The sequence below is a fragment of the Lissotriton helveticus genome, chromosome 4_1, assembly GCF_964261635.1.
Source record: "Lissotriton helveticus chromosome 4_1, aLisHel1.1, whole genome shotgun sequence".
NCBI classification, from domain to species: Eukaryota; Metazoa; Chordata; class Amphibia; order Caudata; family Salamandridae; genus Lissotriton; species Lissotriton helveticus.
Genome location: NC_136063.1, coordinates 200,174,364 through 200,196,303, shown reverse-complemented (window position 1 = coordinate 200,196,303; position 21,940 = coordinate 200,174,364). Strand labels below are relative to the sequence as shown.

The window sequence follows — 21,940 nt, the reverse complement described above, 5'->3', positions numbered from 1 at the left end:
GAAGGTTCTCAAAAGCTATATTAAGTGTGCCATTACGCCAAAGATTAAAATCACGGAGTATAAGTAGCTTCTGGTGAGATAGAGCGATATTGGTCAGGGTAGTGATTAGCGCTTGTTGCTGTTGAAGGCTAAACGACCCAGGTGGGCGATAGCAAACTAGCCCTGTGACAGTAGTCCCAGAGTGGGTCTGGATTGAAAGCCCCAACATCTCAGTGCCCAAAGTAGGGTCTAAGGTGAGGACCTTAATGCTGCAAGAGGCTCTGAAGATCACTCCCACACCACCGCCTTTTCCAGTAGGCCTAGGGGAATGGAGAAATTTAAACCCGGATGGGCAGGCAAAACCAGGGTCGACCAGGCAGTCAGAACGAGTCCAAGTTTCTGTCATGAACAGGATATCTAATTCGTGAGATTCCATTAACAATTGGATCTCCGTACAGTATTTAGGCAGGGACCTAACGTTTAGTAGCCCGCAATTCAGAAAAGCGTCACATAATACATCAGCTCGAGGATGTGACGTAGGTACTAAGGAAAGTATTCCTTTATCTGCATGCTGCTTACCTATTTGGATGAGCTCCTCTCTAGAGTAAGGTGGCCCGACAGGGAGTAGCTCCTGATATGAAAGATCAAAACCGGCAGCGTAGGTGGCCCATGACACTACCTTGGCGCGGACGAGCGCAGACGAGCTTGCCTTAAGCGCGCCTTCGGCGCGCAATCGTCTCGCCCGCTGCGCTCGTCCGCTGCGCTTCCGGCATTGACACATCCTTTATGGAAGTGGGATAGGTGAGAAAAGGGGGGCGTGGCTTGTGTCAGTGGGCGTGCCTTTTGGAACCGGCCAATGACGTCCGGGCTTCAGGAACCACCCGCCCGCGTCAGCGTTCTACCGCTGTGCGGGGAAATCAATCTTTAGGTCCGTTTAAAACAGAAGTTATAAAACACAAGTTATTACACAGGTTAAAATCTCAGAATGTCCCTGCTCCCGGCTGTGCCTCAGGAGAACAAATAACTAAAAGCGCCGCGCTCGCAGTCAGCGCGCGTTTTGTACAGATGGGGGCGTGGCTTGTGTCAATGGACGTGCCTTTTAGAACCGGCCAATGACGTCCGGGCTTCAGGAACCACCCGTCCGCGTCAGCGTTCTACCGCTGTGCGGGGAAATCAATCTTTAGGTCCGTTTAAAACAGAAGTTATAAAACACAAGTTATTACACAGGTTAAAATCTCAGAATGTCCCTGCTCCCGGCTGTGCCTCAGGAGAACGAACAACTAAAAGCGCCGCGCTCGCAGTCAGCGCGCGTTTTGTACAGATGGGGGCATGGCTTTTGTCAGTGGGCGTGCCTTTTGGAACCGGCCAATGACGTCCGGGCTTCAGGAACCACCCTCCCGCGTCAGCGTTCTACCGCTGTGCGGGGAAATCAATCTTTAGGTCCGTTTAAAACAGAAGTTATAAAACACAAGTTATTACACAGGTTAAAATCTCAGAATGTCCCTGCTCCCGGCTGTGCCTCAGGAGAACGAACAACTAAAAGCGCCGCGCTCGCAGTCAGCGCGCGTTTTGTACAGATGGGGGCGTGGCTTGTGTCAGTGGGCGTGCCTTTTGGAACCGGCCAATGACGTCCGGGCTTCAGGAACCACCCGCCCGCGTCAGCGTTCTACCGCTGTGCGGGGAAATCAATCTTTAGGTCCGTTTAAAACAGAAGTTATAAAACACAAGTTATTACACAGGTTAAAATCTCAGAATGTCCCTGCTCCCGGCTGTGCCTCAGGAGAACAAACAACTAAAAGCGCCGCGCTCGCAGTCAGCGCGCGTTTTGTACAGATGGGGGCGTGGCTTGTGTCAGTGGGCGTGCCTTTTGGAACCGGCCAATGACGTCCGGGCTTCAGGAACCACCCGCCCGCGTCAGCGTTCTACCGCTGTGCGGGGAAATCAATCTTTAGGTCCGTTTAAAACAGAAGTTATAAAACACAAGTTATTACACAGGTTAAAATCTCAGAATGTCCCTGCTCCCGGCTGTGCCTCAGGAGAACAAACAACTAAAAGCGCCGCGCTCGCAGTCAGCGCGTGTTTTGTACAGATGGGGGCGTGGCTTGTGTCAGTGGGCGTGCCTTTTGGAACCGACCAATGACGTCCGGGCTTCAGGAACCACCCGCCCGCGTCAGCGTTCTACCGCTGTGCGGGGAAATCAATCTTTAGGTCCGTTTAAAACAGAAGTTATAAAACACAAGTTATTACACAGGTTCAATTCAATTCAATTCAATTAATTTATATAGCGCGCTACATACCCAGAGGGTCTCAAGGCGCTTGGAGAAGGGTGGGGGATTACTTGTCGAATATCCAGGTTTTAAGTTGCTTTCTGAATGCTAGGTGGTTCTGAGTGAGGCGAAGGTGAATGGGAAGTGAGTTCCAGGTTTTAGCCGCCAGGTAGGAGAAGGATCTTCCTCCCATGGTGGTTTTGTTGATGCGAGATACAGCAGCAAGGGCTTGGTTGGAGGAGCGTAGCTGGCGGGAGGGTGTGTAGAAGGAAAGTCGTGTGTTGAGGCATTCGGGTCCAAGTTCGTAAAGTGCTTTGTGTGCGTGGGTTAGGAGGCGGAATGTTATCCTCTTATTGACGGGGAGCCAGTGGAGGTTTTTCAGGTGATCAGAAATGTGGTCGTTACGCGGGATGTCTAGTATGAGTCTGGCTGATGCGTTCTGGATGCGTTGGAGTTTTTTCTGAAGTTTTGCGGTGGTACCGGCGTATAGGGTGTTTCCGTAGTCCAGGCGGCTTGTAACCAGTGCGTGGGTGACCGTTTTTTTAGTTTCGGTGGGGATCCAGCGAAAAGTTTTTTTGAGCATGCGAAGAATGTTGAAGCAAGATGAAGAAATGGCGTTGACTTGTCTGGTCATCGAGAGTGAGGAGTCCAGAATGACGCCCAGGTTCCGTGCGTGGTCTGTCGGGATGGGTGCTTTTCCAAGGGACTCTGGCCACCAAGAGTCGTCCCAGGCAGAGGGGGAGGTACCTAAGATAAGGACTTCTGTTTTGTCGGAATTCAGTTTCAGACGGCTGTGCTTCATCCACTCGGCTACTTCTTTCATTCCTTCATGTAGGTTGGTTTTGGCGGTGTTAGGGTCTTTGGTGAGTGAGAGGATAAGTTGAGTGTCATCAGCGTAGGAGATGATGTTGAGGTTGTGTTGGCGTGCGATGGCCGCGAGGGGGCTCATGTATACGTTGAAGAGGGTGGGACTGAGTGAGGATCCTTGTGGCACGCCGCAAATGACTTCAGTGGCCTCTGACTTGAATGGTGGGAGGCGGACTCTCTGGGTTCTTCCGGCAAGGAACGAGGTGATCCATTCCAGTGCTTTTCCCTGGATTCCGATGTTTCTGAGGCGTTGTATCAGGGTGCTGTGACAGACTGTGTCGAAGGCTGCGGAGAGGTCGAGGAGGATGAGGGCGACTGTGTCTCCATTGTCCAGTAGAGTTCGAATGTCGTCTGTTGCTGTGATGAGTGCGGTCTCAGTGCTGTGTTTGGCTCGGAAGCCGGACTGTGAGGAGTCGAGGGATTTGTTGGTTTCGAGGAAGGCGGCGAGTTGGTTGTTGACAGCTTCTCGATGACTTTGGTCGGGAATGGAAGGAGCGAGATGGGGCGGTAGTTTTTGAGTTCGGTGGGGTCAGCTGTGGGTTTTTTCAGAAGGGCGCTGAGTTCGGCGTGTGTCCAGCTTTCCGGGAAGGTGGCGGAGTTGAGGGAGCAGTTGATGACGTCTCGGAGGCGGATGGTGTCCTCAGTGGAGATTGGGTTCCATTCATTAAGGATGTTCAAGGGGGGTGAAGGTACGGCAGAAGGTTGAGTGGGTTGGTCTCCGGGTTGGTTGTCGAAGCTGTTGTGGATGTCTGCGATTTTGTCAAGGAAGAACGAAGCTAGGGAGTCGCAAAGGGTTTGAGAGGGAGTGATGTCGTTGGAGTTGGCAGTGGGGTTGGTAAACTCTTTGACGATGTTGAATAATTCCTTGCTGTTGTGGGCGTTGTTGTCTAGTCGGTCTTTGAATGCGGCTTTCTTGGCAGTCCGGATCAGTTGGTGGTGTATGCGGGTGGCGTTTTTGAAGGCGTCCCTGGTGCTGGTGTTTGGGTCTTTTTTCCAGGCCTTCTCAAGGGAGCGACAGAGTTTCTTGGATTTCTTAAGATCATCGTTGAACCAGGGGCCGTTTTTGTTGCCTAGTTTGATTTGACGTTTTTTCAGGGGTGCTAGGTTGTCGGCGCTGTTGGTTAGCCATTGAGTGAGGTTAATGGCTGCTTGGTTGGGGTTCGAAGAGTGGGCAGAGGGGTTTTGAAGAAGCGATGCGGAGATCTGGTCGATGGTGATTTTGTTCCAGTTTCTTCGCAGAGTACGTTGAGGATGGTTGTGGGTTGTGGTCTTATTGTAGATAAAGTGAACGCAGCTGTGGTCCGTCCAATGGAGAGCTGTGGTGTGACTGAAGGAGATATGTTTGCTGGAGGTGAAGATAGGGTCGAGTGTGTGACCTGCGCGGTGAGTGGGGGTATTAACAAGTTGTTTGAGTCCAAGGTTGGCGAGATTGTCCAGAAGGGCGGTGGTGTTGCTGTCGTTGCTTTTTTCCAGGTGAAAATTGAGGTATCCCAATAGAATGTAGTCCTCGGAGGGAAGGGTGTGTGGGGTGATAAAGTCAGTGATGTCTTCACTGAATTGTGCACGGGGACCTGGTGGCCTGTAGAGGAGGGTGCCTCTGAGTGTGGTCTTGGGGTCGGTGTGGATCTGGAAGTGAAGGTGTTCGGTGCTAGCGAGGTTGACGTCTGAGCTGGTTGAGATGCGGATGGAATTCTTGTGGACGATAGCGATGCCTCCTCCTGTTTGCTTGTAGCGGTCTTTTCGGATGATCTTGTAGCCTTTCGGGATGGCAATGGTGATGTCTGGGGCTGAGGAGGCGTTCATCCATGTTTCGGTTAGGAAGGCGACGTCCGTAGAGATGGTGTCTAGTAGATTCCAGAGGTCGATGGCGTGTCTGTGGACCGAGCGGGTGTTGAGCAGGATGCATTTTAGGTGGTTGGTGTCAGGTCTCAGTTTGGTGTTAGTGGATGAGGAGTTGGTCTTGGTGCCGTCAAACTTGCAGGAGTTGCATGTGAAGGGTCCATGGGTGTGTCCAGGTGCGGCCTGGCGCAGTTGGGGAGTCGGCCGGGGTTAAGGGCTAGGAGGGTAGGGGCGGCGTAAGTGATGAGGGTGGGGTGGGTGGGACGGGGGCCAGGGGGTTTGGCGCTGGGCGCGGTCCAGGCGTAGACGGGCTTACCTCTGGCGCACCTTCGGCGCAACTGGGGCGCGACCGCTGCGCGTGAACGCTGCGCGAGAATGCATCTGTCATATATGGATGGAGGAGGGGGAGGGGCGAGGGAGGGTCAGCAGGGAGGCGGGGCGGGCTGTGGGGGTCGGGCTCTGAGGCACCAACAACAACAACAACAAGCGTAAGATGGCGGCAGCCTAGGGAAAAACGCAACTGGAGGTAGGCTGGGGCTCAGGTGACTGACTACGCTTGCAGTAGGATCGCGCTATTTAAATTAGCGTTAAAATATCAAGCGCCGTAAATACAATACCCCCAAAGCTTTCCTATGTGTGCAACTATGAGCGCCGTGTCAGCAGTCCCCCAGAGGCTTTTAAAATGTCCCAATAAGGTGTAGTACCCCTCGCGCTGCAGCGTTATTCAGAGTAGTAGGCAAAACAGACAACAATGCAGCTCAATGCAACGATACCGAACAGGAGCAAGGCAGCAGGGCAGAGGGAGCGACCGATTCTGAACTCGTCAGGGCGGTCACAGCGCGAACGGGGTCAGAGCAGGCAATATAGTTCGTGGGAGGGAGGGTCAGCAGGGAGGCGGGGCGGGCTGTGGGGGCCGGGCTCTGAGGCACCAACAACAACAAGTGTAAGATGGCGGCAGCCTAGGGAAAAACGCAACTGGAGGTAGGCTGGGGCTCAGGTGACTGACTACGCTTGCAGTAGGATCGCGCTATTTAAATTAGCGTTAAAATATCAAGCGCCGTAAATACAATGCCCCCAAAGCTTTCCTATGTGTGCAACTATGAGCGCCGTGTCAGCAGTCCCCCAGAGGCTTTTAAAATGTCCCAATAAGGTGTAGTACCCCTCGCGCTGCAGCGTTATTCAGAGTAGTAGGCAAAACAGACAACAATGCAGCTCAATGCAACGATACCGAACAGGAGCAAGGCAGCAGGGCAGAGGGAGCGACCGCTTCTGAACTCGTCAGGGCGGTCACCCTGACGAGGTTAAAATCTCAGAATGTCCCTGCTCCCGGCTGTGCCTCAGGAGAACAAACAACTAAAAGCGCCGCGCTCGCAGTCAGCGCGCGTTTTGTACAGATGGGGGCGTGGCTTGTGTCAGTGGGCGTGCCTTTTGGAACTGGCCAATGACGTCCGGGCTTCAGGAACCACCCGCCCGCGTCAGCGTTCTACCGCTGTGCGGGGAAATCAATCTTTAGGTCCGTTTAAAACAGAAGTTATAAAACACAAGTTATTACACAGGTTAAAATCTCAGAATGTCCCTGCTCCCGACTGTGCCTCAGGAGAACAAGCAACTAAAACTTTTATAGATTAACTTTTTATAGATTCGCAAGCTTGAATCAGGATAGCAAGTAGGGTCCCGGTGGAGATAACTTTTTTAACTATGGGCCTAATATTGCAACACATAACAGATTTGACGTACTGTCTTGTTTAGAGTTGTGCGATTGACGGGAGGATGATGAGGTCCGGGGGAAGAGTCTCCTCAAACCCTGGTTCCCTCGGTCCATGATCACCATACTTTGACTCCTCTCGTTATCCACTGTAACCCCGTATCTACGTGCAATGTTGTGGGAGAAACGGTTAAAATGTTAAGTTGGAACGTTGCTGGTTTGCGTTCCAAGCAAGAGGATAGTAATTGGTTACATTTTGTTAAACAACATGATATTGTGGCTCTCCAAGAGACATGGGATAAGAACTGTGACTTTTGGATGGACGGCTTCACCTCGCATTCTGTTCCTGCACTAAGATAGTCAGCTGGGAGAGGTAGAGGGGGACTTGTGCTACTGGTATCTGTAAATGTAAGGGGGAAAGTCAAAAGGGTAAACTGCGCCTCCCACAATTTCCTTATCCTGGAAATAAAGCTCACTAACAACACAAAACTAATTTTAGTGAACTGCTATAATTCGCAGAATGGGGAATCCCCAAATGAACACTTGGTGTGGCTGTCAGATTTTCTAAGCACTTATAAGGAAAAGCAAACCACTTTTTGCCAATACATTTTGTTTGGCGATTTTAACGTGCACTTATGTAGTCAGAATTGTTTATTAACTGATAATGATGGGCCAGACTTTACATCCCCGCAGCATTTTGAGCATACTTGTAAGGGGGAAGCCCTGGAGAATCTCCTGTCTAATAGCGATTTGTTTGAAGCAGGGTTTTTTGATAAAAATACTCGTGTTCCCACGTATATAGGCAGGGATTGTGAAACAATAATCGACTACATATTTCTTTCTTTAGGACTTTTAAAATATGTAATATCATATAATGCTATACCTTCTTGTTTTAGTGATCACAATCCAGTGGTCATTGAGCTAGTAAACGGTTTTTTTCTTTTAAATAAAACTGTCCCCCCACAGGCTGTAGTGGAGGTTAAAGCCAAAGATCAGGGGAGGAGGTTAAATTGGACTAAGGTTGTGCCAGAAGAGTTCTTCAATATAATCTCCATTAAGGCCGCTCAGGATCTAAAGATCTGTGGAGATCCCCTCTCAAATGGGGAGGAAGTAATAACCTCTTATGAAGCTATTTGCTCCCAAGTGGCTAAAGAACTTACGTCTAAAAGTCGACCAGCTAAAAATAAACCGGTAAAGGGCTGGTTTGATCATAAATGCACTAAATCCTATAATCTCCTCAAAAAAACTCTTCGGGAGCAACCAAGGAACAAAGCTCTGGTTGCCCAGCTTAGAAGAGAGTACAAAAGAGCAGTACAAGAAAGGAAAAACGAAATTAAACATGACGCGTGGGTTGAGCTTATGGATAAAGCAATCCTAAAAGATAGTGCAAAATTCTGGTCTATAATAAACACTCCCTTGTTAGCCAGTACTCAAAATAATGTTTTAGAATTAAATATAGCGGAGGAGGACTGGTTGAGCCACTTTGAACAAATTTATGGAAGTCATCTAGAGTTAGATACTTTTGTGGTCCCAGCCTCAGAATCTCCTGTTATGCCAGTAAGGTTTCACTTGGCGGAAGTTGTTAAAGCAATTGAGGGCACAGCAGGACGAAAGGCACCAGGCCCAGATGGGGTACCCTCAGACATGTTCAAGGCAAATTCGTTGTACTGGGCTAATATCTTGACTAATGTCTTTAACACCTCGGCTTGTGCAGGATTCCCTAAATCTTGGTCTCGATCAACAATAATCCCAGTGTTTAAGAAGGGTCAAAGGGGAGACCCTAGATGCTATAGGCCTATTTCCTTGCTGGACTCCTCCATTAAAATCTTGGGGAAGGTTATTCTACAAGGATAACAGGGTGGGCTTCGGACAATAACATACTGTCCGATGCACAGTATGGCTTTAGAGCAGGGAGGAGCACGGAGAACCAATGTCTGAATCTTCACCTAATTATAGCTAAATACACGAAGGCGGCTAGGGGCTCTATTTTTCTGGGCTTCATGGACTTGTCCACGGACTTTGATCTAGTCAATAGGTCAAGGCTATGGACAATGCTCCTGGAGATGGGCCTTGATCGGCCCCTTGTGTATTTTTTGGCAGAGTTGCATAAAGACTTAAATGCCTCAATTAGGATGACGAATGAGGGGAAATGCACGTCAAGTTTTAAGTCCAGTAGAGGGGTGCGTCAGGTATGTATCTTGGCCCCCATGCTGTTTACGCTGTATGTAAACTCGCTGGAGGTAAATCTGTTAACTGCGACGCCCGACATCCCACGCATGGGAGGTACACCGGTTTCGGTGCTCTTATACACGGACGACGCTGTCTTATTAGCAAGGACTCCGTTGGGCCTACAAAGATTGCTGGATTCTTTCGGGGATTTTATGAAAAGCCTAGATCTGGTGGTAAACAATGGCAAATCTCATGTTATGTCATTGGGTGCCTCAAAAAATAAAGTCAAGTCCTTTTACTGTGGCAGTGAGGAAATCACCAGAGTAAAGGTATTTATTTGGGAGTAGTTTTCGATGATAGGGGTACTTGGTCCCCACAGCTCTCAATAAAGGTAAATGCGGTGAGAAGTTCCTCAGCTGCAGTGCTAGGTTTTGCTAAAAGGCTGGGAGGGAAACCATATGAGGCGATCTTGGCCATCTATAAAGCCAAGACCATATCTATTGCAAGGTATGGGGCAGCAATATGGGGGTTTACCAAACCCGACCTCATTCAAACAGAAGAAAATACATTTTTACGGTCCCTCCTAGGCCTTCCGCAATCTACAGCTACCCATTCTGTCCATCTTGAATTGGGGATAGGTTACATAGCAGATATAATTAAAATAGCCCCCATCCTGCTATGGATCAAGATTTGGCTGAATTCAAACCTTTCGCTAAACCACAAGATTTTAAAGGACTGTATCAACCTTGATAATATGAAGGTAATCCAGTGGCTGTCGTATATTAAAATGTTAGCTGTGTATATGGGGCGACCTGAGATTTTCTTCAACCCAGAATCCCTATGCAAGGCTGACCTAGAGTGGGTAAAAATTAATTTCATTAAGCTAAGAGGCAGAGCGGGAAACAGTAGAACTATGTAAACCTTCTGTTAGGGGCCATGTTCTGGTTACTTTGTCATTAGCGATGTCACCTTACTTGTCTACAGTGACTAATTCTTTTCATAGATGGCTATTGACAAAATTCCGGTTCAACCAAATACATATTGTATTTTGGGAGGTAGAAGGCTGGTGTAGACCTGTGGAAGCTGCACCATGCAAATGTGATGATTTCTCCCCCCAAGACACGATGCACTTTATGATCTTTTGTCCTTTGTACCATGATGCCAGGAAAAGGTTTATCCTCCCATTACTGAAAAAGACGAATTTTATCCAGTGTAAACCTGCTCTATTGTTTTTACAACTGTTGGATTCCCCGATAACTATGTTTTGTGTCGCCAGCTTTCTTGCAGCGTCTGTTAGAAAAAGGAGGCTTAGACAGAAAGCCGCACAAGAAATCCAATCATGTTAATTATATTTGACAACGTATACCAATCAGTGGCTTTAAATTCAAGAAAAGTCTGAGAATGATTTTTAAATGAATTGTACTATATTTTTAGCTTGTATAATATATTTTTAACAAAATTTCTAACGTTTTTGTATATGTATAGCATACTTTTATGATTTTAACTAATCGAATAAAGTGGTTTGACTTGACTACAAGGTTCAGGTAAATGGAGGCTGCTTTTGAACAGTTAGCAGCTCTGCAACCATGTGTAAGTGGGCGTGGACTAGTTTTGAACTAATAAAATGTCCTTCAGAAAAGCTATACAAGCCAAGGACTGAGAATATTTGGGTTGGGAAAAGGCAAATAAAACCCACCAACAATTTCCTACCTTAACTTACCAGCCTCCAATTTCGGACCGATAATTCAAATTTTGCTTAAAAATTTAGGTTAAAAGAAATAGCAGTGAAGAGACTTGGTTGGATTTATGGGCACATGCATCAAAGGAAATTGCATTCGCCAATGGTGCGAATCGCAATATTCGGCCGTTTGCGAATGCAATTCCCGTTTTTGAGATGCATTATCATTTTTGTTATTTTCGCAATTTAAGAAATCGCAAAATTGCGATTTCTTAAACTGCGATTGCATTTAAGGAATCTCAAATTGAGATTCCTTAAATGCAATGCATCAAACTTTTAAAATTTGCGAATTCGCAAATAAGAGGAGCAAATTACCATGAAGTTGACCTTCATGGTAATTTGCGAAAACTTTGAAAAATGCACTAAAGTGCATTTTTCAAAGTTCCATTTTACACACACACATGCCCTTGGGGCATGTGAGTGTGCAAAATGTACTTCTAAGCAGACTTCAGGGGTGCAACAGGGTGTCCTGTGGACACCCCTGCACCTTTGAAATTGCATTCTTAATTTGCGAATTTCTAATGGTGAATTGCAAGTTAGGAATGTCTTTCCATTCATTCCTATGGGCCTCTAGGCCCATAGGAATGGATGGGGAGGTATTCCTTAATTGCGATTCTCAATTAGAGAATCGCAATTAAGGAATTTTCAGAAATCGCTATTTTTTCAGCAATTTCTTGATGCATTGCAGTTTGCAATTCCTTAATTGCGATTCCTTATTTTTCGCAATTAAGGAATCGCAAATTGCAATATTGATGCATGTGCCAGTTAGAGTCTGGGTGGAAGGTACTCAGTCACAGACATAATGGATATTGCCGCCGCCTTATTTATTACAAGTGCATTTGGATATAATACATTTGTAGTTAGGTGGATTGGATATCCATCGTGTTTGTGATGAAATATTTATCCACCAGGCCCTAAATCAGGCCCTTTAACTAGAGAATACGGCCTCCGTTTCAATACAAAATCTGAATTATTGGCTCATAGTAGTGTAAAGGTTGTCAGCAAGCAGAAATTAGATATAAATGCAAATAGTTGCTAAACTCTTTCTCAATGTTTAGAATTGGATGCACAGTTCTCTTGTTTAATCATGGCACATTTCTCTTTTTTATAGTACATTCATCACAGCCCTGGAAGTTCTAAGCGAGGATTTGGAATCGACTGCGCAATCCTTTCCTGCCAGGTTTACATTTCTCAGATTCTGGTGGCATCAGCCCTTGGAGGAGTGGTAGACCTCGTTGGAACTGTTCGAGTCATTCCATTGGTGGCATCTGTGGGATCATTCCTGGGGTTTTTGACAGCCTTGTTCCTGGTAATTTACCCAGAAACTGGAGAAGATTCAAAGGAAGAACCAAAAGATCAAGGCACTCCAGAGACAGCCATTGCCAGCAGTGCAAGCCCTGAGAGACCGACGGTATTAAGGATTCCTCAAAAAGCGCTAGCCCTGCCTGATGCAGAAAGCGAGTCCACAGTCTGAAATGTTCTTATCCTGATCCACTCACATTCCAAACACATTAGGGTGCATTAAAGGGGAGGAGGCAACATGCTTTAGGGTGGGAATAGAAGAATGTCTGAACCTTTGGAAATATTGTCGCTTAAATTACTGAAAACATGGTGCTTTCTCTTTGCTGCATTATCAACGGGGCTCAGTTAGTTCTATGGTCATATTGAGAAGCTATTCAAAAATATAATAATTGAATTTTGTGTAAACTCTTTGACTATGCTGTAATTTCTGAACTCTTTGTTCATTTTCTTATCAAAACCAACAAAATACATTTGGGTTCCATGCAAAGCTTCTGTAATTGAACAGACACCCTTGATCATTCTGCATGTCATTCAGATGGGGTAACAAAACATTAGGTACAGAAATTACCTGGTAAGCAAAGTGAAAATATTTTTTCACATTCCGCAAAGATAACTATTTTGGTGGTGATATTACTTGGTATGTTTACCACTGTCATACTGCCGAATATCTACATTAGAGTTTTGACTTTTCACAGTCTGGGTGAAATGCTGTATACTTTTCAAAAGAGCTAGTTTGGATTTCAGCTTGAATTAGCTACAACTGCACATGTAGACAAACTCATTGGAACTTTCTAACCATGAGATAAGTCTACTGTCCGGAACACAGCAACGCTTTGTCGTGTTCCAACATTAGCATCTCTCATTTAAATCGGGCAGGCAGACATTCCTTACAGATGCAAGACTTTAGCAAAACCAGCGATGGTTCACAGTTATATAATCCCACGCATGCATGCACACACACACATGATTTGCAAATAATGTTTTTGCATATATTTGACTTGCTGCTTATTATGGACCTTGTTTGGAGAAGGTCCGCTATAAAAAGCTCCAATATAATTCATTTGTTTCCCTGCGGCACAGAGTGAGAAGAGGTGTTAGAAAATAGAATTGGTAACTGCAAATCTTGGACTCTTTATTGATTTCATAGAGTGGTAGAAACTTTGACTTTTCAGTGTTACTTGGCAGGAATGGCCAGAGGAAATTGTGCTTTATGTTCTTAACTTACGTAGCGTAGGCAGAAAATTCTGATTTATTTCAGCCAAAACACGCCGACTAAATGCATAGGCCATAGCTTTCTATCTTGGAGATGATTTCATTTTCTTTTTTTTTTTTGTTCGCTTTTGCTCACTTGGAAACTCAAAATAAATCATTGTGTATATCATAGATACAGTCGTTAATTTATGTTAACCTGTCCAGGCAGATGGCATGCATTCTGGTCACTGTTTCTCACGTTTTACTTCTATTTTGCATCTTGTGATGTATCTTGTCTTTTTCTGGTTGTCTGGAAACCAATAGAACTTAGCATCACAGCCCAATATTTGAGCACTGTGTGTGCCCTAGACCTTCATTTACGTTTACTATTATGCAAAAGTATGGATAGTCAGATGTCGTTAAGTGTACAAAACATCTCAGAAGGTGTTACATGGTATGGAACAGTAAATCATCAAGGTATTTGGTGTAATTGTCAGTACTGCAGAACATATGGAGAGGCTTAATTTTTAAGATGTTGTGCCAAAAACGGCCGCCTGCCCAGTCCCAAATGATAGTCTCCGTCTTCAGTCTTGTACAACAGCATAATATGCTTGTACTAAAAATTGTAAGCCACTTGTGCAGTCTGCTCACAAGCACTCAACAACGAAATATTGACATATTATAGGTACATGTTGTATTAACTCTTTTCTTTCCATTGGATATGAAATTTTGTTCATGTACATAGCAATCTTACTGTTCACGAAGAAAAGAGGCAATAGCATATGAGAGAACAACTTGCATAAATTATGCAGTCTTCTCACAAGAGACATGCAGGTGATTAGGCGCGGTATAAAATTAAAATAACAATAACAATTTTAGCATCACAGGTGCTCTTCACTGCTCTTATACAGATACCTGAAATTTGAGACTGTATAAAATACCAATACAGATTGTGTAATTCAGTTCAGGCTCAGTTTCAAATTGTAAGTAAATTTGGCCCCTGATCCTATTAGTGAGCATACCAGTAAGGCTTAGTTAAGCTCTTGAGTTAGTGCATTTAACACCTGGTTAGCAGGGCAGCACTCTGGGAACACAGATACAATTATATCGCCACAAGCCCTGACCTTAAACAAAGGTGTGTACGGGACTCAACTTCTAAGCTCTTGTTAAGCCCTCCTAAGTTGTTCATTACATAGCAAACTCTGATTGTTGTCAAACCCACGAGCACCACTATTTAAATATATTAGTAGTCTGTTACCATTTGAGCATGTTTCTATACCATTGCTCTATTAGAGTTGGAATGTGTACAAAATAACATTGTAAGATGTACTTATACCCATTTATTTAAATATATTTTTATATAATATATTGCCATAAACCAAAGAGTCACACCCAGTATATTTTCTTTAAACCCATAAGATTGCCCTCACTTTCTGTCAACATGCCATCATCCCTAAAAATAGCGCAGTGGGATTACAGGGCATTTTTCTGTCAATTACACCACTACAGATACAGATACTGTCTGAAAGTACATACCATTAACAGACAAAAAGAAACAGTCTCAATTAAAAAAGTAATGCTAAATTCTGCATTAAATACTTTTTTACTTTTGGTGCTGTAACAGAAGAAATATTTGTTATATCTTACATGCATAAATATAAACTTTGTTCAACTATTGGAACAGCTTAAAGAAAAAAACAATCCTTGACAAGTATTCATTGCGATCTTTACACCACACATACGTTTTTGGGATATATTCTCTTCACTGGCCTGTGTGTTTTACCATGTACAAAACTAGATTGAGGACCGGAAAACATTTGTTTTACTCAGCGACAAGAACAAAGGAAGTTTGGTTTTAGTTAAAGAATATTTGCATCCTTCGTCTGTACCAAAGCTCGTCATTCAGGTGGTGGAAACACTTCATTTTGCGAACTTCTTTGATATCCTCCAGAGAACTAATAAAGAATGTAAGTGGAGATTTTCCGAAGAGTTGCATGCAAGTAATTTACCTGGGTATTGCATGAATCCTTCCGCTGATATGTTTCAACTGCACCTGACATGCTGTGGAGGCTAATGGAGGCCACTTTTTGTTCCCTTCAGTTTGCTACTCACGACCAGTATGGCAATAATTGACCAGCCTTGCACATGCACAGGCAAAATCTTGCTGCAATATGACCATTCAAGTGAAAGCTGCATACATGTACTTCAAAAGAACTTTTGTATGAATTTACTTGAATTTGTAGAATACTTTAAAAAAGAATGTATGTATTTGGTATTTTTGAAAGTAATAAGCAACCTTCATAGTTGTCTCCAACTTGCTCTGACGACATTTGTAGTTGGGTTTTTCTTCCTGGACCAGGAGTTCAAATCCACATACAGTGCCTGTAATTGCATCAGGAGCAAATATAACACATTTTGGCTGCTGATTTTTCATAATTTTCAAATACACTGTATTGCACAAGACGTTTCAGGTCTTTCAAGAAAAGACATTGCTTGAAGTTTTTTGTTTTATTTACATGAATATTTATTTAGGATAATTAATTGTGAATGTTGCATTCTGAAGATACTACTGAACGCATTTAAGGCCTTATTGAAGAAGTGTGTAAAATACATAAACAAAACTGTTGAAATGCTTAAACACTATTTTATCAAATTACTATACAGTATAATATAAGGCTTCTTATATATTAGAAATGCGGTGTTGTGTTTCACGGTCAAACTGGCATTATTGTCAGAAAGTTATTAAACATACTTAGAATTTGTTAAGACATTCAAATGTATAAATTGAAAGATGTATATACATATATAAAACAGTATATTTTTATTTCTAAAAAATAGGCATTAGTTCTGGTAATTCTGTATTTTAAGTAATCTGACATTTCAATACGATATGCACATATTAAACCATTTAGTATGACTAAAATTACTTTTATGAAGCAAAATATGCTGAACCTTTGATAGATTCTTTAATGCACTGGTAAGTGTGATAATTGTCATTGACACATGACATGCTGGTTTTTTTCTGTGTATGCTGTTTTCTGGTTAGCCAGAGAGAAGAATATGCATACTTTAGAGGTATGTTCTTGCCTTTTATCAAATATTTTAAATGTTTGTTGCCAGTTTATTTTTGTTTTAAGCAAATCCTTGATTCCACTATAGGAGATGTAATTCAAATGGCTGCAACATAACGAGGCTGTAGGCAATCACTAGGTTAGTGTTTATTTTGGAGAATGTTCACATCTTAAAAAGCTAGATTGTCTTAAGATTCCTTTGAACACATTTTAAGATTGGCTGGAGCTTTGCAAATACACATATTTGTTGGAGAGTATAGGGCTACACATCGTAGACCTGCCGAAATATGAAGAGAGGTTGAGATCAGATTTTGTAAAAAATCTATAGGTATTTGCAAACAAATTGATTAAGTGAATTCCTTGGACTGTGCTGCGGGTAAACATTTTGCAGAGAAAATCGTGCTGATAGTTTTTATAAGGAATAGTTTGCAAAATGTGTCCTCCTTTCAGATCATTTGTATCATACACGTATGGTCTTAGCATTTATTACAACAATCTGTCAAAATCAGATTGTTTGCTTTTTTTTATCTTTGAGCAGTCTGTTCTCACTCTTTGGTTTTTCCTTTTTGAGCCACAATTGGCGCTCAATGATATTATCTTTTCTTGAATATGCAAAAACATTGCTTATTACTTTTTTTGTGCAAGTTTGTCCTTTTTGAGTGCATTGTGATGTGTATAAGGGTATTTGGAAGGTTCTGCAGTTTTTCAAGTTGATACCTTCAGTGTTATTCTTCGTAAATGAGCATAGTGAGGCTGCTAGCAATTATTTAACATTTCATTTCACTGTGTGAAGGCCAAAGCTGGAAGAAAAAGCTGTCAGCAGGAAACGTTCGGTATCATGCTGAGCCAAGTTTTATGAACATAGTAGATAAATAACTGCAATATGCCATCCTCACTGGCTTTATGATTTGCACACATATTTTTGCTGTACCATAAAATGACCTTCATAATTTGTGGCTTATTTTGTACTACCATTTAGGTTATTACGACTGACTAGCATATGGTATGTGCATTATGCATGTTCATACAGTACTTAGCCTTTCCAGAGTGAACTAACATTTTGAATCCAGAGAACATTTCCCTTCAATTTTCTCATTTTGAAAACAGATTGATCATCACTTTTGCATCTTGTCATCTACGCCATCAGTTGGTTTCACCTTATTTTAAACTATAATCCTACTGAGGTCCACCTGCACAGATACTTCCTCACTGAGTCAGTGCCCTTATAGTTTTCTACTCAACCCCTAGGCTGTTTCTAAAAGACTCATTTGCTGTTCATACCTTCCTTTGCTCTGTCACATTTTATAGGTCCCTAACATCGAGATGGACCATGATAGTGAGTTCTCCCCTAATTTCATTTCCCTCTTAGGTGCAAAAACAATTGTGTCACTGACAAGAGCATACACTATTTTACTTACAGCAGTACTAAATTGTATTTATGAAGAAGTCATGTTGATGCTCCATATTTGGTATTGCAACTTGACCCAAAAACATGGTATCATTAAAGGTGAGAAACGGCAGAGACTTAAAGTCAGTAATCCCTAAGACTGATACATTTTGTAAGAAATAATTTGTTTAAGAAAATAAATGTGGAGGCTAAGAAATGCTGTGAGTAATTTGACACAATTTTGCCTCAATATGTAACTAAAACAAGCAGGTAACCTTTACAGTAGATGGCGAGGATATGTTTATGACATTGAGTGCAAGGGCAGCCACATTTCCTTCTTAAAATAACATTTTACTAAAATTCATTGTACTGATGTAAAGTTAGGATATACATTCGAAAGTAGGACACAAGTGTTTTCTTTAAGCATGTTGAATGTGGATAATTACTCCTTGATCTGATTTAATCATCGTGCTTTCCACTTACTGGACACTTTATAATTGGAAATACGGGAGGCTCGAATTACACTACTGCAGATATTGCCTTGTTTTTTAACCCCTTGGATGCGTCGGACGGCCGGGGGCCGTCCGACGTTACGGTGGGCGTGTGCGGAGGACGGCCGGGGGCCGTCCGAACCACGCCCACCTTTTATTTCCGCCGCGGTTAAAGGGTTAAGGGGAAAGCAAGACATCTGTTCCTCAGAGATGATGGTATTGTTGAGGTGTTTTGGTTGAACGTCACTAAGTGACATTTTTCGTTTTGGTCCTTGTAATTTGTTTTATAAATTTTCACTTGCATTTTTAATTTATTAAAAGGAGGATATATACATTTTTCATATGCTTTTGCACTAATATTTTTTTCTTGTACGTAAGGCTTAAAATGTGGTTAGTGTTTCATTGGCCAAAGCAAAACTATTCTATGTTTCGTACTGCTATAACATTAGGACATTTTCACAAGCATAATGTGACCTCACAGCCATGTTTGATACATTATAAGCATCATCCTTTGGGAAATCACAAATGGTGAATGACTAATATACCCGATCATCCATTGATTATGAGACAGCTTAACATGTATCAGAAGAAAGAGCTGCAATAATGCTGCAATGGCCTTCCTCTTTTTTCACTTTCAATGCTTGCAGGGAAGTGAATGAACAGGAACACTAATAACGTAAACACTACCAGAAAAGATCTCTCAGCGTGGGTCTAAAAAGCTACAATTCCTTGAATAATTGATGTTTATTGCTTTCTTGAAGATGGAAAATGAGGATCGAAGTCTAATATTAGAAGGCAAGGATTTACATAGCTGTGAGATCCAGACTGAGACGTGTGTGATTCCAAAATTGGAATTTGAAGCCAGGAAATTATAGCAACGTCCTGCCTTGGCTCTTCAGAGTGCTATAAAAGATCAATTTCACAGTAAACTATTGTATAGGGCTATCTACCCTAGATGGTGCTGTAGTAATCAGGATGTGATGTCTACACACCTTTCCCACTGTTAAGTTGGAAAAGACAAAAAGTACAGAGGAACTAAACCATACCAAATACAATTCTATACTTGTAATGTAAACATAAAAAATGCATCTATTTCTCCCTTCTGTCACCTTCCTTATATTTATGGCAATTCTGTAGCCATCTTAGAATGCAGCAAGCATGCTCTCTTTAAGAAGTTTGGCGTTATCACAATGAGGTGTAAAAAAGGTACATAGTTACACCTTACTGCAAGCAAATCTTGTATCATGATACACATTTGAAGGCTATCGTGTTTAATGTTTACTTGGATCTCACATCGATTCATATTGCTACCTGTATGAACAGGGATTACATCAAGCTTTTTTGTGACCTGTAGTACAAACCTTTAGAATTAGGGTACCTTGTATCATTTAAATGCTGGTATTAAGCCCTCATTCCAAGATGCCAGATACAGCAGTGTAAGTCTGTGTTAAGTTGTCTGAAAAATGGCGTACTCTGCAATCAAAGAAATTTGGATGTACATTGTGGCCCTAAGAATATCTATGAAATTAAAACTTCTATGATTATAAATAACAATCATATTTTTCAGAGAACATTTGTATTATACACATTAGTAAAGATTCACTTATACTTTGGTTCTTAATCAGATTTTTTGTAATCAAGAGCAACTGTATTAATCTGCACTAAAATTTAAATTGTGTGAGTATGCATACATCTTACATTTGGATATTTGTTTGCCAATTCTATGGTGTTTAAGAAATACCAAATAACATGTTTCACTAATATTAAAATTAGGGCTTTAAGTAGTCCATTAGTTGCTTTGCTTAAGGTAGCAAACATGAAGTTTGTAATGTATTTTTAAGGGTCATTCTGCAAAGGTATGAGGGTGTTCTCATGCAGTCAAAATAAAATGTTAGCACAGGGTGTAAGCAATAGCATTGGTAATGATAACATTGATACTTCAAATGTTGATTCCCCCTTCTCTGTAATTTAAAAGGCTATTCTAAAGGCAGTAATGTATAGACAAATATCTTTTTTCTACCACTGAGCTTCTCTTGTTTTTACTAGACAATTCACAAAGAAGTATGCCTTTTTTCGTTATCCAGTATCAATTATACACCAATTGTGGCAAAGGTGAAACGATCAAATGTTCTTTCTTTCATAAAATTCGCACTTTTATTAACATTTTTATAAACATTGGAATTCATATTTGTTTGATAACTTGTGAGGTATAGAATGCAGAAACTGGTATACTTAGCTATCTTCTAATATTGCAAGAGATTATGGCTGATGCTTCAGTTCTTGCAAATTTTCAAAATGGGCATGCCAGGCTTGAGTGGATACAATGTATTTCATGAATAGGGCAAGTAAGGAGAGTTGAAGGATTTTTTGCCTGGCTGCTTTTAACTTTTTAAAAGCTGCAACATGCTGAATCCATTCTGCATATACTAAAATCTTTTTTCACTCTTAAATTTTGTTTGCTAAAATTAGTCATGCTTTCAATTTCATAAACATGGTTTGGTTTGGCTTATACCCTCAAAGTGGCATATAGTTATTTAAAAGGGTCACTTTTTCCAAACTGTTACTTTTCTGTAGAAAACACCTTCAGTTTTTAATTTCATGTGCTTAATTTCATTATCTTGTGTAGCATGTTTCATAGACCACTCCGAGTTAATTTATTCATTTCCTTACTAATGTGTTTTGTTGTATGTCAGATGTGTCTTAAATGACACTTCACAGAGACATATTTCTTGGTATATCTATAATCTTGCCACTATATGCCATGTTAAATGCAGTTTCAGATGTCACATGTACTCTAAATACTTTGTAAGTAGAGGGACTCTGTTAACATGCCTCCGATTAACAAGAATATGCACATTGGCATCTCATTAAAATAATATTTAGTTCCGTTGTGAACTGGCCATACGACAACTACTTTTTTATCAACTTATTAAGTTGGGGCACAAATGTAGCTCTTGCTGAGTTTAGCTATGTAAAAATATGTGTGTTAAACACATAATATTGTCAAGTTTTGTAAGAAAAAAGGGATTACGAAGAATGATTTCACAACTGAATGAAATTGAATGCGTGCATAACATAATGCGTATTTTAGTTGTATATACACTTTTCTTCCTCTTTAAGTTTAGGAGATTTGCATGGAAGATATTCTGTTTTACTATATTCTGCACTTGCTTTTTGTTTGTGCAATCATTCAACAATAGATACATGGACTTAGACATACCATGCACCACTTACAGTGTGTTTCAATACATTGTTCCACAGTTAAATAAATAATTGATTATGCAAACTTTGTCTGTGTCTTTAAATTATTTTTCCATAACGTTTTTATACAAATTGTGGATGCCTCGTGTCTTCAGCATTGCTGTTTTATCGTGAGTTTTGATAATTTATCTGATACACAGTTAGTAATCAGTACACCTAATATGAAAAATGTTTGCCAGTGTATGATATTGAGGTCCATCTATTTTTTTCATTTTCCCTACCTTCCAGTGGGCTGATTTATAAAGATATTTCCATACCTACATATACCTTAGGTGTGCATAGAATTGTACTTACCTCACATTGTGTAGTCACACAATTTACATAGGAAGTAAAAATTGCACAATATTACACATACAGTTATAGGGCCTGCAGAGGTATATTGTTGAATGTAAAGTTTGATTAATCATGTGAGATCCTGTAATATTGTTTCATAAAGTAAATGATGACACTGACTCCTTTACCGCCAAATTATTTAAGCACTTACTCCGTGTACAATTTCATATTTATCTTACATATTCAGCTACCGCTGCTTCAGTTTTCTATCCTCCTTTCTTCAAACTTGCTATAGCCATGTCTCACACCAAGCATCCCTTCAATACTACCTTACAGTAGCCATCTTCAACCTAATATTACTGTCTGAAATCCTTCAAAACCTAACAACTTCAATCCCCTA

The 21,940-nt window shown here is 41.9% G+C and overlaps 1 protein-coding gene and 1 long non-coding RNA gene across 3 annotated transcripts in view; both read left to right on the top strand.

Moving 5' to 3' along the window:
- Window positions 1-12,271, top strand: part of SLC45A4 (solute carrier family 45 member 4) — a 344,296-nt gene extending 332,025 nt beyond the window's left edge. For both annotated transcript variants that reach the window (XM_078686673.1, XM_078686674.1), the window contains exon 8: window positions 11,676-12,271. In XM_078686673.1, the coding sequence (XP_078542799.1) occupies window positions 11,676-12,038 (363 nt within the window). In that variant the 3' untranslated portion in view covers window positions 12,039-12,271. The remainder of the gene's footprint in view (window positions 1-11,675) is intronic.
- Window positions 12,272-14,630: 2,359 nt separating this feature from the next.
- Window positions 14,631-21,292, top strand: LOC144828480 (uncharacterized). Its single transcript, XR_013610449.1, has 2 exons — window positions 14,631-18,058; window positions 18,182-21,292. It is a non-coding gene; the product is annotated as an uncharacterized LOC144828480 (long non-coding RNA).
- The last annotated feature ends 648 nt before the right edge of the window (window positions 21,293-21,940 follow it).